The 15404-nt window shown below is 33.1% G+C and overlaps 1 protein-coding gene and 1 long non-coding RNA gene across 6 annotated transcripts in view; one reads left to right on the top strand and one right to left on the bottom strand.

Annotated features, from left to right (window-relative positions):
- Positions 1–15264, top strand: part of GUCY1A2 (guanylate cyclase 1 soluble subunit alpha 2) — a 344946-nt gene extending 329682 nt beyond the window's left edge. For all 3 annotated transcript variants that reach the window (XM_016921913.4, XM_522169.8, XM_016921914.4), the window contains one exon: positions 1544–15264. In XM_016921913.4, coding sequence (XP_016777402.3) covers positions 1544–1927 — 384 coding nt within the window. In that variant the 3' untranslated portion in view covers positions 1928–15264. The remainder of the gene's footprint in view (positions 1–1543) is intronic.
- The window catches only part of LOC107967205 (uncharacterized), a 609392-nt gene that overhangs the window by 96699 nt on the left and 497289 nt on the right, over positions 1–15404 (bottom strand). The window lies entirely within an intron of this gene.

The following is a 15404-nucleotide window of genomic DNA, read 5'->3' as shown; positions in this document are numbered from 1 at the left end:
GCAATCAAAATACTATAGCTCTGGTTTTTAAAATTAAATATAGACTGCTCATATTATAACTTATTAGTACTACCAACTATTGTTTTAGGTAATATTTTCTATCCATTAATAGCATTCGAGGAGGAATATTTTCTTCTTCTCCTTAGAGATACTCATAATTGATTGTGCAATGTTCTTATATGTTCACACATCCTTTATTCTTCTTGTGCTCATTGTTTCTTTTGCCCCGACCTGCCTCCTACTTGGAGCTGCTGCTAACATGAATCTGTCTTAGGAGGATGGATTGTTTTTAAGAAAAAGATAATGGGTTTGGATCCAAGGTGCTTTCCAAATAAAGTCTAGACTCTTAGTTTAGGGCTTTAAAACTTTTTCCTAACCTACTGCCCCAGCCTTAACCCTCATTCTTACCTCACTGGGTAATGCTATCATATGGTTAGAAACTTTACAATATTCTTGTTTCTAACCCTTTGGTTACATTGTTTTCCTTATCCACTTGTTGAAACTGTATATGCCTTTAAATAACAAACATCTAGTCCATGAAAGCTTTGTGGTCCTCCCACTGCAAATACTTTTTTTCTTCTAGACTTCTGCAATTTTCGTGTCTACTTTTCTGATGGCATCTAGCCTATTCCGTTCTATACTTTTATATTACTCTGTGTTTTGTTCATTTATTGGGTTTTTTAAAAAATTCTTTTATTCTGTTTCTATATCTGTTGACAAAACTGTGAGATGTGTTCCACTTCTTATATTCACAGAAGTGTCTAGGAGGCTTTTCTTGGGCAATAAGAAATAGTCTATCAAGAGCTGTTGAATTAAATTGAATTGTTGGGCCACACTTTTAGATACAAGTATCAAACTGAACCTTTCATGAAACTGGACAAGTTTAAAGAATAAATTTATTCCAATGTTAGGGTTTTGAAAAAGAGTCTTTATGTGTGACTGGAAGAGAAGAATCAAGCTGTTTAACCAATAATGCTATCGAGTTTGGATAGCATGCTTGGCTAGAAATCAGCAAGCAGATATCAGAGACATTGGGAGTCACGAAGTGTTGTTCTACAAAGTTAAATACTTGATTAAAGTTTTTTACATACAGGACACACATTTAAAGCTTATGGTTTACCAAACATAAAAGGAGTGCACTAGAATTTGGGCAGGTTTTAAAAACGGACAAGGTACATCCTGCATGCTTGAAATAAAACCTGTATTATGCAGTTTCCTTGGACATTTGTTTAGGGAAAACAATAACATTTGAACAAATATTTTCAAGGAATGCTGTTTAGAAAGAAATCAATCTTGAACAAATATTTTCAGGTAGTACCATACTCAGCTTTGGGTTTTTTTAATTATTATCACATGAAGGGATCTTTTCTGAGTTATAACATTTCCTAGCATTTGGAATGTGATGAAGCCCACATCTATACAAAGAAATAGAGGTGTTACCATGAACAGTCAGAGATAGGCTTCCTGAGCCTTTAAAATTTCTGTCCATGTATTTACATTTCCCTGGCCTACTTGATTCATGTGCTCTGTATTTTCTTCTTAGATTATTAAAACGAGAAGAAAGTTTCACATTCATTCCGCGGTCTCGCGAAGAGCTTCCAGACAACTTTCCAAAGGAAATTCCTGGGATCTGCTATTTCCTGGAGGTAAGGACTGGTCCAAAGCCACCAAAGCCTTCTCTTTCTTCGTCGAGAATAAAAAAGGTTTCCTACAACATCGGCACCATGTTCCTCCGGGAGACAAGCCTCTGAGACCTGCTACAGATCAAAGACTCCTCCAAAAAGCACAAGCCCAGAACATGGGTCACCAATGGGGGGTGGAAAGAGATTGTGTCTCTTTCATTGCTTTGTTGAGAACAAGCAGCAAAATTTCTGTATTATGTCAGGCAATAATCCTACTAAAAGGTGGAGGTGACCGCTGTCAATAAAAAGCCGGAGGATGAGGGAAATAAGATGTGTCCATTCATATGAGTGGTTTTGGTCATATATATACACATATATTTTAATTACAAGTGTGGGTCCCCTTTCAGAACTAACCAATAAATAGATTCCATGTTTTCTTGTTTATCACACATACAAGTATCTTTCCCTATATATTTGTACCACTTTTGAGAGCCAGTTTTGATTATATATTCCTACATTTAGTGAGTTGGTGGGTGAGGAATATTTTCTAAGTTTCTTTTTCTGAACAGACATTTCATACATGTATCATGGCAGTGTGGTAAACTTCCCAACTGGAAGAATTGTAACTCGGCAAAATATTTTAGGGATATTACCTATTTTTATACATATCTCTTCTAGATAACTACATTTCGCACAACATTATTAGATTTTCAGAATCTGCTTCTGTATTGTTAGTATATTATATATAATGCTAACCTATTAATCTAATATAGTTTCCCTTATTTAGAGAGATCAGTGCTTCGACTGAGAATACATATAACCAAGGATTTCAGATACCGGGAAAGCATTATATGTCTGCTTAGTAAATATATCTTTTAGATTTAACTAATGTAGCATGGAATCCAGAGGAAATGGAATTTCCTAACACCAGATATATCTGTAACCAAGATTAAAGAAAGGTCTTTTTGCCACCTTCTAACAAATATCAGTTAAAATGAAATGCTTTGCTACACTGGATCCTTTTCAACTTAGCACTTACAAATATAGGTAGCTTTTGCAACACTAAACTGCATTCTAATAAACAGCATTCAGCTAAATGACATGTTAGTTACCCCCTTCCTCTTCCCCAGTTGATGCCTCCTAAGAGCCGACTGCTATTCTTGAGAGCAAATTCCTGGATACTGGCATTAGTGACAAAGAAGTGTCAGGACATTTTGCCAAGAATGTTGTTTCTTCTTGTACAACACAAAGCAAGGAAACCTCTGTATTTTATGGCTTTGAGGTTTTAAAAAATGTTCTGCAGTTTGATTGATATGGCTTTTAAATTCAGTGAATCACTTTCATGAATACTGAAGTAGGTATAATCTTCAGAACTAGTAATCATTATAGTTACAGATAGGATTCCATCGCATGTCCTGCTCAAATGAAGACCTGTTCTCATTAATCAATACTGCATGAAAATATTACTGGCTCACACTAAAATTAGGAGCATCAGGTGTCCAGAGTTTTCCTGTTTAGGTTCAGATATAAAATCTAAGTTTCTATTGGGGTTAATAAGCTGGAAGCATTTGTTTCCTTGAAGCCTTGGAGAGGTCATTTTCTTACTCATTGATAGCTTATGTCTACTGAATGCAATATTCTTTTCTGTTCAGGGATTTTGGCTGCATTATGGTTTGGTTATGACATAACTCAGTTAAGGAATATATTTACTAATTTCCAATGTAGTCTATGAGGCTCATTTAATGTTTTTAAATTTTCTATGTGTGTGGCTAGAAGGCATTTGTAGATATGCAAATATTTGTTATAATCCCGATCCCTTTTATAATTTGAGTTATTTTCTTGCCCTGGGGGTTTACAAGGACACGAGTGCAACACTGTTTATATGGAGAAGACAGGAAATAGACCTTGAGCTCTAAACCTTTGCCTGACCCCCTCTTCTGTGGGCCTGTGTTTCTGGACAATGGGGAGGTTTACAGCCAGTATGAGCAGAGCAGGCTGGGAGCACCTCAATCCTCATGCTTATATTAGAAAATGCCTTAGCAATGTTGATGGGCTCCTTGTAGCACTGGAGCATGGGGAGAGAACAAGCTCACTGAAGTCATTTATGCCTATTGTCTTCAGTAACTTAGAACGTATTATGGTATATTAACTCAATAAAATGTTGGTGATGAACAATGTGTTTTGTAACCATAAGGCTGAAAGGGACTTCCAGGAATATCCAATCTATTTCTCTCACTTTTTATAAAGATTTGTCTAAGCAACTACTCTAAACACATATTATCTCCATACTTAAGAATATCTATGGGAAGCATATTTGAAAAGCATCATTGGAAATCCACCTCAATACTAGTGATAGGCCTGGAGAGAAGTATTGTATTTATATATCTCAATTTGTCAGAAGAATCACAAATTCTGTATTAGTTTATATGATTTTACTTAGAGAATAAGTATCCATTTACATTGCCATAAATGTCACGATGAAGAACGTGCCAGAGATTTCTTATGTACCACTGACAGGATGTCAACTACATTTTTCATACATTATAATCTAAGTGTATTTTCACAGCTATAGTCCGAGATAATGGTCCAATTTGTTATCATTTTGCTAATCTATTATAGTTGATTATTGTAGTTACAATGTTGCTATATATGTTTATGAGGTACTTATATAAAATGTCTGTTCATTCAAACTTCAATCACAGAAGTTAGAAGATGGAGAAAGAATTATATTTTTATTTGTCCTACACAATGCCATCTACATCTCTTCTCTTAGGAATTGTGATTGTAACAATGTGGTGGCATTGGTTATTTCATATGACTTTTATCTATACAGTATTCTCACTTACTTACAAACTATTAATTACCAACAGCATGCATTTTAGTATGGCAGATAAAAGAAATTTATGTGATGTTCCCTTAGAAACCAAATGATATTAAATTGGGAAATGGTTTTAACCCACTCTGCAAGGGATACTTTAAAATATAATTTGGCACCTATAGCTCTTGCATTTTAATATTCTTTTAAGCTGCTGTTTGGAAGAAGGCACCTTATAACTAGCCATTAGCACCAAAGCACGTTGGTATCAGGATCATTTTGATGGAGAGAATGTCATCATTTGCAAATAAATCAGTTATCTAACAAAATCAGAATCCCCCAATATGTACTCAGAATGTACTACCCTGTATCTTCTTTGTGGACCTTAATCATTAGGTAACATTGGCCATAATAAAAAATAATAATATGCTTCAGAAACATAGTAGTTGGATCTCTTGTCTATATAATGTAGAGAAGGGGAAGAAGACATAGCTTCCAGGTAACATGGGACCCAAGTGCATACAATCTGCCTTTATATTCATCTCTTGCTCTATATTTTAAGTAATTTCAGATTTTCCTTTTAATATCTGATTATGTGGAATCAAGTGAGCTTTGATCTGGGACTCTGAGACAGACATTGATGCCTGAGACTTGAGAGTGGGTCTGTAGGTTCAGCACTTCAAATGTTGTTTCTTACAGTCTTGCACTCCTTCCTCTTGTCCAGTAACAACGGTGTCAGGACACAGTAGTTTAGTGTGAATATGCATGTCTTTCCAGGATAAACAAAGCAAAAGAGGATAATAACAACTTAAACAAAATCTCATTCACAAGGGGAGCAAGACTTTTAATTTTGCAAATGCCTCCAAAGAGTTCCAGCAATAAAGCAAAATTAAATTGATAGATAACAAAAGGCAAAGCCATGGAGAATTCTGAAAACCCCACCAGGCTCTGTGTTTTGTATAGAATCATACTGCTACTGAATGAAATTGTGTATCTAAAGTCATAAGGCATCAGGTAGGAGCTCAAAATTATGACCATAATTAAATATATTTGTTGAAGGCTCCTTGGGTCCCTGACTTTCTGAGAGCAGGTGTTGTGGATGGTTAAGGCAAAAAGTAAAACTTTTACACACAGGTTTCTGTCTTGTCATTTTGAGAATGACTCAGTCCATTCTGGACCCTTTCTTACTCCATTCTGTCACTAGAAACCATCTCACCCCCTCACGCCTGGCCACAGCAAACAGCATTCTCTCTTCACTTCTGAACCCAGAATGGCTACAGAAAGGGTTGCTGGTGCCTCATTCAGGCAGATAGGAAGGACCACACACAGTCAGGCCTGAGCAACAATGTACTTCTGAAGTGTAGTAATGAACTGGATGTGCCGGGGCATTGATTATATCTGCAGCTTCACCCTCTGCTCTTTCTTCAAAACACAGTCTGACTCCAAGCACTTCATACAGCTTCACTGAGCGTTCCTTTGAAATTAATTATAAATGACTCTGAATAGGCTTTGCGTAGCACCAGGTGTCTTTCAGCTGACAATATCTAGAAACTCAAGTTCAAGAACCAAGCCCTATATCGTAGCTTAGTTGTTTCTACTATTAGATTATAGATCTCCAACTACAAAAATTATGTCATTTCAGAGGCTTCTATAAGCATAGCTTAATAATAGATATAGCCCAAAAATCATGATGCATGAGACTGAATTATTAAAGTTTAACATATTTCTAAACGATTTATGGGCAGCTCTTGATATGAATGTTCCTAAACCACAACCAGCTGGTTTTAACATACACATAAATTGTGTTCATGTGATTGAACAAAATTTATTGTTAAATGGGTAAGCTGACCCCAGCTATGGACTCAATTTCAAGATCCTCGTAGTGGTGAATGAAGAGCAGACACTGATATTACGTACAGATTAACAATCTTGTCAGGCTATATTGAGATAGTGTGCAAAATTCCTTCCTCACACTTGATCCAAACAATTGAAACCTGCGTATGACTGTTCTTCCATCCCTTGTTTTCTTCCTTCCTTTGTTCCTTCTTTCCTTTAATTAAAAAAGGTCATTGATACATTTATAACACAGGAAGTATCACAGCTAATCCCATATTCTAAAATAGTTTTATAAAGTGATTAATATTTTTAGTTTGTGTGTACGTATGTGTGTTTATTGAATGTAGATGTTTCATGATTGAAAGAAATAAGTTTCTTTGGAAGGACTTGGGAATGCAGAGAAGTAAAGTTTGCTTCTTTATTTCTAATATGTTATAACCAGATCATGGTTTCAGTTAAGTACCTCATTGCCATCCCATCCTCATTAAGAAATGACCTAGTTCAGTGGTTCAGCTGATCTGCTTGGAAGTATCTGGCTGGCTTCATAAGAATTCTGTAGGGAGTTTTAGGAATACAGAAGACTAGTCCTTACCTTCAGAGATTTGGATTCAGTAGGTCTCAGGTAGGGCCTAGGAATCTGTGTTTAGAAAATCACTCTAAGTAATGCTAATATACAGCCAGATTTGGGTATCATTGAAAAGTATTCAAATAATCCCAATTACTAGGAATAAATACAAGTTGACTGGGATAGTAATGTTATTTCATTTGTAGTTATTTTGAAAAGTTAAATACTCTAGTCCTCATACCATTATTTCTTTCACAAATTTTAATTTTAGCTTTGATTTCCAATTTGTGGTCTTCTTTCTGAGCATGAATCTTCAAACTTAGAGACAGACGTCAACACTGATAAGCATGAGGGATGAATATTGCTCACTATAGGGCTATTAGGCATACTAGATACAGTACCATTTTCTTAGTTACTGCCAGAGCTGTGCAGTATATTACAACATTTGCTAATCCTCACCACCGAGGTAAAAACTATGACCTTTGGGACACAGAAGCAAATATCAAAGTGACAGCCTTACTTCTGAATGCTTTGATTTTTATGTCATGAAAAGACATCAACTTAATACTTAGTCTATGTACTTTTCATATTGAATTGTACATTATCTGAAAACTGATTTCCAAGCAATACCTTATAATAACCTTTCAAGCAATAATTTAAGCCGTGGTGATGATGCCATATGAAGCCTGCACTTCTTTGCATTTCATAGAGCCTTTGTGAAAACAGAAACATGTTTTATACAAGCAATAATATAGCTGGTGTGGACTTTTTAAAGATACTCATTATTCTGTAGCAAAATGAGCAGCAAGTAATGACTCAGATTAAAAATATTTGGGCAAATGACATGTTTAATCTATCTCAGAAGTTACTCATTTGCAAACATGCTGTAAAGTGATTAATATACATCAGATTATTTCTGGTGCATAATTTTAAACATGGCTATAAAAATATGATTTCTATTCCTGTCAAAGAGATTTGTGTATTATTTATAATGTTGCCCAATTTTTGGATCTTTGTAGTATATAATAGTAAAGAAGAAGCTAAGGATGGATAAATGAGTGGAAGTAGAGCATAGGTTGGAAGAGGTGATTGAGAAAGTAGGCTTTGCAAAAATATAGATGGGTCTTGCGGCAGATTAACTAATTCAAATGTTGGTTTGATACGGTCTTGGAAGATGAAAGAGTAAAGATAATAGAGCTCATTATTACTGTTTTCAATGATAGCTACACAAGTTTTTGGTAAGTATGATAGTATTTTGACTTCAGAATATGATTGACTGAAAGTCACCTGTAGCACAATAAATAAATGTCTGAAAATGATTATTCAGTAATACTGAAAAAACAGTAAAGCTTTCAGATTTCGAAATGAAAAAATCATGTTTTTAGTCTACTTAAAATACAATTTTAATAGAATGTGGCATAGTCAATGATAATCAGTTCTTTAGTAGTTAAATTTACTTCATCATTTAGAATAATGTATAAGGATTACAGCTAAAATCAACTGGTAAATTTATGTTTATACTGAAGAGTATCTAAACATCAGATTATGATTTAGCATATAAGCTTAGGATTCATTCCTAGGCATCTAAATGAGATGACAGCTCCTATTATTGCCCTGCGAGGTAAACAATCCTCTAAACGTGAATATGAACACATTTGAATGGTGGGTGTGTTTGATAGTATTTTGTCTTTACCTTTCTATTACTCATAGCAAAACTTAATTTTAGCATTCTCCTGCCCACAGTTTGGAAAATTTCCCTATCAAAATCAAACCGGATTGTTGATTTACTGAGGCTTTGACAATTATCCTCTTGTATATCACTGGATCCTTAAATCCTTAGTAAGAATGGTTTTGGGTTAAATAAATAATGGAAAATATTTAATTTGAATCTATTAAATTACACTGAAGTTATCCTTCCAGTTAATTCAGCTAGTTGCTGATCAGATCATTCTTTATATTAGACTTAAGTACTGTTGCTTATTATTTAAAAGCAGAAAAGAAAAACCAAATGGCAGGTCTGAGTAATAGTTACTTTTTGATTCTTTTGATACATATTTTTAAACTGAAGAAATCACTTTATATTCAGTCTTCTTCTGTGGACTTTTTGCTATTTGCAGATAAAGAAGGAATTCTACTTAATATATTTTTACTGTGGTCTATTAAATGTCATTAAACCTACATCTAAGAGGAAAGTAATAACTGAAATAAAATCAGGAATGTGCAAAATTGTTTCTTCATACCTCACTTTCTGAAGACACTTCTTTGCATTCTGCTGCCTGGCATTTACACAGCAGACTCAGGACAAAGGGAAAAATGGAGTGAGTGAGGTGGGCAGGAGCTTTAGAAGAGATGAAGCAAAGAGAGTTAGTTTTTTATTCAGGAAGATGTAGAGACTCTTAAAGGAGAGGCAATTTCCGTAACAAACACCTCTGGTTTAATGGAAGCCACGTGATTTATTTGACTACTGGTCACTCATTTTTAAAAAGAAAAGAGAAAGACAAAAAAAGAGAAACCCTTCACAAGCCATTTTTAGTTTTCCTAGGAGGTAGTGCCAACCTCTCGGCAGCTGCACATCTCAGTGAAGCTGGGATAGAAGCTTACAGAGCTACAAATAGATGCTTTCTGAAGGTGGCAGATAGAACTAGTCTTGGTTACAATGATTAAGGTAAATGAAAGTGTCAGAACATCTGGGTTGAAGGAACAAAGAAGGCCAAATACCAGCTCTGCCATATGCCACAGAAAACCCTGCTAAAATTAGCATAGAAAAACAGACTAACACTATGCAAGTGATATTAAAACAAACTATATTTTTTCCTTTTATAACATGCCTGGCTGAGCTAGCATTCAGTGAGAAGAATATACTTTTGTCTTATGAATCATTTAAAAACATTTGTTGTTGTTCTGACATTAAAGAAATTACATATTCCCTTAGTTGAAAAATTTAATCACAAATAATAGGAAATATTTATTTTGTGTCCTGAAATTTTTAAACTTTTGGCGGCTATACTCTACGCCATATTCTTCTTCACATTCTTCTCAAATTGGGTTTGGCTGCTAGCAAAACAAGTGTGGAACTTTAGAGCAGAAAAATGTCCATCTGTCTCTTACAGAATGTGCCAGAGTATTTGAGCTGGAGAGAGAATCACCCCATAGCATTTAATGGTATTCTGTGAGACATGAAGACTCTAGTCTTCTAAACTTAAAAGTGGTTAGGTAGTACCTTAATCATCAAAGATTTTTCACTTACATGTAACTGGTTAATTCATATAGAGTTTGTTTAGAACAGAAACTTTAAAAGGAGGGAACAAACCTGAGCAATTTTTAATCAAAATTATCAGTTAGAAAAAGAATTTAAGACAAAGATTTATTGTCCTGAAAGAGTCAACTCACTCATATCCAAAACTTAGAATGTCAGAGACTTTTGAAAGTTTTCTGAATGTGTCAACTTCTTCAGCAATGAGAAATTCAATTAATGTTGTTTCTAGGTTCCTTAGTTTTATCCTCTGATGATAACACTTAATTGTGAATTACATTTAAGTGATTTTTACTTTATATTTTCCATTTGTTACAGAAAAAAGTCATAAATATGACAGACTTAAAAATTGTGGCATTGAGCCAGGATTTGCAAATTTGGCAATATTATTTTACTTAAAATATTACACTTTTTAAAATAACAAACATTAAGGATAACAGTCAAATAATACTGTATTGTCAGCTTGTTCACATTAGAATATAGAACAATGCATTGTAAACTTCTCGGAATAAAATCTAAGTCAAAACCAATTTATGTTCAAATCATTTGAACAACAAATATGAATATTGTTACATCACCTCTGACTCTCTGACTAGTAAGAAACTATGCATTTCCATACCCAATGAAACCTCAATTCCTACAGCAATTCTACTTTTATTGCCTCCCAAGAACTATTTCTTCATGGTCAATATCACTCTTTAAAAGCTAGCAAAATATGACTTTCTTCTGAGGTTTGGGCAATCTGGATCAATATTTATGTATCTAACCACTTGAAAGGCTGTCTCCTTTTTTGGCCTTTTAAATTAAAACTTCCATAAAATGAAGCAAAATATGAAAACACCTAGTTGATTTATCAATAATGTGAAACCCTCCTTCTGAATTTTTTTGGTAAAAATTACCACACTGAAACCAAAACTTAACCTTGGCTTGGACTCTCAGATAAATTGCTTTTGTATTCTTTGACTACAAAGTATTCTCAAAAAGAAGAAATTATTTCTGATGGTAGATCAAACTCTAGCCAAGAAGGTCTAGATAAACTAGAGGACTGTATAATTATCTAAAGTAATTCAGGGGGATTTTCAGAAAAATTCTTTAATTTTTGTTCTTGTGTAAAAATTATTATTAATGGATGGCAGCCCAAATTACTATTCTTCTTTTAAAATTTGTTTCAAGTGTGTCACCAGGCACTCATAAAATTCATTTATTTGTTATATAACTCAATGACCTGAAATAATAGGTGCTCATTGCTTTTTCATTTGATCCTTAAAAACAATTTTATTCTGTCTAAAAAAAAATTCTCCTGCTAAAATCCAAATGATTACCTGGCTATAGGAGGAGTCCCATTTTATGAACATGTATGAAATATTTAGTTGGATTCAGCTGAAATGCAACTTAGAGAAAGGAATGGATACCAGTAGAGAAGATGGAAAGAGACACAAAAATCAGACTTTGCTTACATCAAAATTAGGTCTGTCGTCTAATCCTGTTAACCTAGAGGCAAGCTGAAAATAGATGGTAAGGATAAATAGATTTTTAAACACAGTATTTATATTTAACAGAATGTCATAAAAATGACAGAATGCCATGAAATTCAGCATGTCAAAACTTTGATAAAACAAACAAGAAATTTAATAAATATGCTAATTAGAGTGAATATTTAAAGGGACAAAAAGAACTTGTCACATCATAGATGTCTCCCCAGTGCAGAATTAATTATCTGCTGGGAAAATTTGGTGTTATGTCTTCAATCAATATTTGCTGCATTATCTAATTAAACATTAGTATATTTTTTGTGCTAATGAGAAACCATGCAAGAGTCCAAATATCAAGTGTGGTGACAGCTTGAATCAGTTGAGTTTGGTGTTCATGAATAAAATTCTTGATGAATGTGAAATGAATGGTTTATATATATAAGTTTTATGTGCAGTAAATTAATTAGGCTTTAAAACTTGTTAGCATGCTTAGCTCCTCTTTTTTCCATTGAATTATCTTCCTATCTTCCTTCCTTCCTTCCTTTCCTTCCCTCCCGCTTTGCTTTATTTCTTTCTAGCTCTTATAAGATAAATGACAATAGTACTTTACTATTTGGGCTGGAGCCTCCCTTTTTCACTTTCACATGATTGAACACTTTGTGGATTTGTGAGAAAAGGGGAAAGAAGATGAGCACGTAGATGCAGATCAGTTGAGGATAGAAGTGACTGAGAGAATTGGGACCTTGACTTCCAGAGACTGTCAGTCAAGAGAAATGTGGGTCTATAAAAATCTATGTGTGTTCATTTTCATTGAATTTAAACACTTTTTCAAGAAGTATCAGGGTCAATCTGTTTGGACAATCTCCTATTTTTACCCCCTTACAAATGTCTTAAGTTAGAAAAACCTCTTATTTTCAAGTAGTCATTTTTTTATGTGAGTACCACACTGCTAAAGACTGAAATAGAAAAAAAAAATGCTTTTTCTGTTTGTAGGGAAATTGCTTTCTGAAAACTACTCCCAATAAGATGTATACATCAAATGCAACTTGATTTTACTGGCTCTTTATCTAGAGATAACTGATGCACTGTCTTCTTTCTTAGATACCCTTCTGTAATTCAGCTTGGCATAGTATGATGTTTTGAGTTCTTATTGAGGGTTTGGAAACATTTGTCATCAATTTTATGTCTACTCTATTGAAAAAGCAATATACAATGTATTCCATATTTTTTAGCTCTATGTCTTTGAGGTTTTAAACCTATATTCAGATAGCTGTTTTTAGCTACAATTTTGAGTATTCACCAGAATTTACAAATTGCCATTTTATTAAATACAAAAAAAAAAGTACAGCTTGGATCAAGAGATCAAACATTTACAAATCTCAATCCAAAGCCATTATTTTTCAGGGAAAATTAAATCATTTCTAGCAGAGTATTTGATTCCTAAGGGAAAATAAGTCAAATGTCTTCTTTAAGAGTAAGGGTATTCTTCCATTGTAGGTATTTCTCATTGACTTTATAATAATTTGAACAAATCTTGAACAAGATTTAAAGAATCTATAATCTCCCAAACTTAAAATTGTATTCTTTCTGGTTTTTTATTTTTATGTATTAAGATTATATTCAAACCACTTAATAAATTATCTTCATGACATAAGTTTGTGTTAATAGAAAATTATACAGAAAAAAACATGATTTGTTCCTCTGTGGAAAGATATGCTTCAATGAGTTAAATACCCTTGAATTTTGGTTCTCATTTCTTATTTGGACTTTTTTGTTATGTACCTCAGGGGTCTTAAATTCTAACAGATGAAGTAGTCAAAGGGGTATAAAATACTTGAAAAAAATTAAAACTTCAAAAGGGACGAATTTCTCTGTTAACTTTTGTTTATCCTATACTGACTTATTTTGAAATTGTGAAAAAACAGGCAGCTACCATATAAATTGGTACCTATGAAAATACTGATTACCTTCTTCCTGTGATTTTCACTGTTAAGAAAACCTTTGTCTTGAAATGATGGACAATCTTAATACTTGTTCAGATAAAGAAATGTGACTTTCAATACCTTTACCATTTTTATTTCTTTAGGGAAATATTTTAATAATGATTGTAAAACTAGAAGAAATATGGTTGAGAAAGCAGAAGAAATTAAGATGAAATTTGAACAGTTGTAATCCACAGTCCCATTTTTCCCTCTATTTTATTGCCTTCTACTAAGTTATCGAAGGCCCAGATCTGCAAAATTTACAAGCTACTAATTCATTGTCTCCTTTAAGAATTTGGAGCAAAAATTACTCCGACTGTGCGGAAATCAATTCACATCATCATGGCAGGTTTTGACTATGAGGGAATTCAGGTTAGGTTCAAATAGAATAAAGGTCCATGGAGAAAAATACTTTCTGATTTTTTTCAAGTTGGATGGAAAGGTTTTTCTTTATTAAAAAAAAAAAAAAAGTTCTCCTGAGAATTTTGCCTTTGAAAAAGTCAGAAGTTTTATAACAGCTGCCTGTAGCTACATTATAACTTCGGTAATTAAGTGACAAAACTGTCTCATTATGCTTTTAAAATACTGATTAAGTGCATTCCAGAAATAATACATATCATTCATTTCAAAATCAACCTACCTGAATTCTGACTCTTCAATTGTGAGTAGCCATTTTACAAAACCAAATGGTCTCATTTCCCAAACAGTACTTTAAATATCATTCTAATAGTAATATCCTAATAGTAATAATCCTATTAATACTTCAATGCATAAAATAAACAGCCAATGCACTTCCATCAAGTCTTCAGGCACTATATAATAATAAATAGGTTTCCAAAATCACTTAATAAAAACACACAGTTATAATGTGCTCAGCCTTCATTAACATCCTCTGCATGGGGTGGTTTTCATTTAACCTGAATTATTTTAACATTTTGGCTAATTTGTTTGCTGCAATTTCATGCGTCTAAGTTTTTGGTTTGGCTTGCAATGTAAATTATATTGTATATCTGCTCCTTTGTTATTAGATTTACTTTGTGAATAATATCTTTTAAAAATTGAGTTATCAAAAACTTAAATTATAATATCATTAACTAATACCAGGTAAATATACTAATATATATGTAGGGCATGATTAAATTGCATATATTTTGAAATGTCAAACTATTTTTTGTTTTTTTAAAAAATGAATGCATCTCTTAAACCTGTACCATTAATTTTAAAAAAGTTTCATTTGGTATTTCATATTATATTTTAAAATATTTTTCTTTAGTAGTACAGGTTTAAATAAACTTTTTCTGATTGAAATGATAAAATATGCCGCATTTCACTAGAATTTTAAGAATAATACATGTAAAAGTATAACTCATATAAGATTATAAATATCCACAATATCTTCTTTGCTTTTCATGTAACACCACTTTTTACTCATTCTTTTGTTATTATTCAAAATCATTCACAATGTAAATAGCATGTTTCATGATGTAAAATGTCTTTGCATTTACAGACTGCAGAACAAGGTGAATTTGTATATGAAAAATAAGTGATGGAAACGTGGGATTCTTATAAAACAAAGTGGAAATGATAGTTGTGTGTTATATTTACATAATTCATTACAAAATTGTCTAGTTAAGTCATGCATTTATTTACCTTAAAAGTGTCCAAACTGTCACTTATAAAATATTTAAATCAATAAATAATACCAAAAAGGAGTCTGAACATTCTTTTAGCATTTCTTTCCACACAGTGAAGGTGAATAACAATGCCTAAGAATGTGAATGAATAATAGATGAAAGAATGGGGGAAAGAATATAGAAGTGAATGGGATGTTCATAATGCATTACCTTTATGGCTGCAGA

Source organism: Pan troglodytes, chromosome 9 (assembly GCF_028858775.2).
Source record: "Pan troglodytes isolate AG18354 chromosome 9, NHGRI_mPanTro3-v2.0_pri, whole genome shotgun sequence".
NCBI classification, from domain to species: Eukaryota; Metazoa; Chordata; class Mammalia; order Primates; family Hominidae; genus Pan; species Pan troglodytes.
This window is presented reverse-complemented; position numbering and strand designations above follow the sequence as displayed.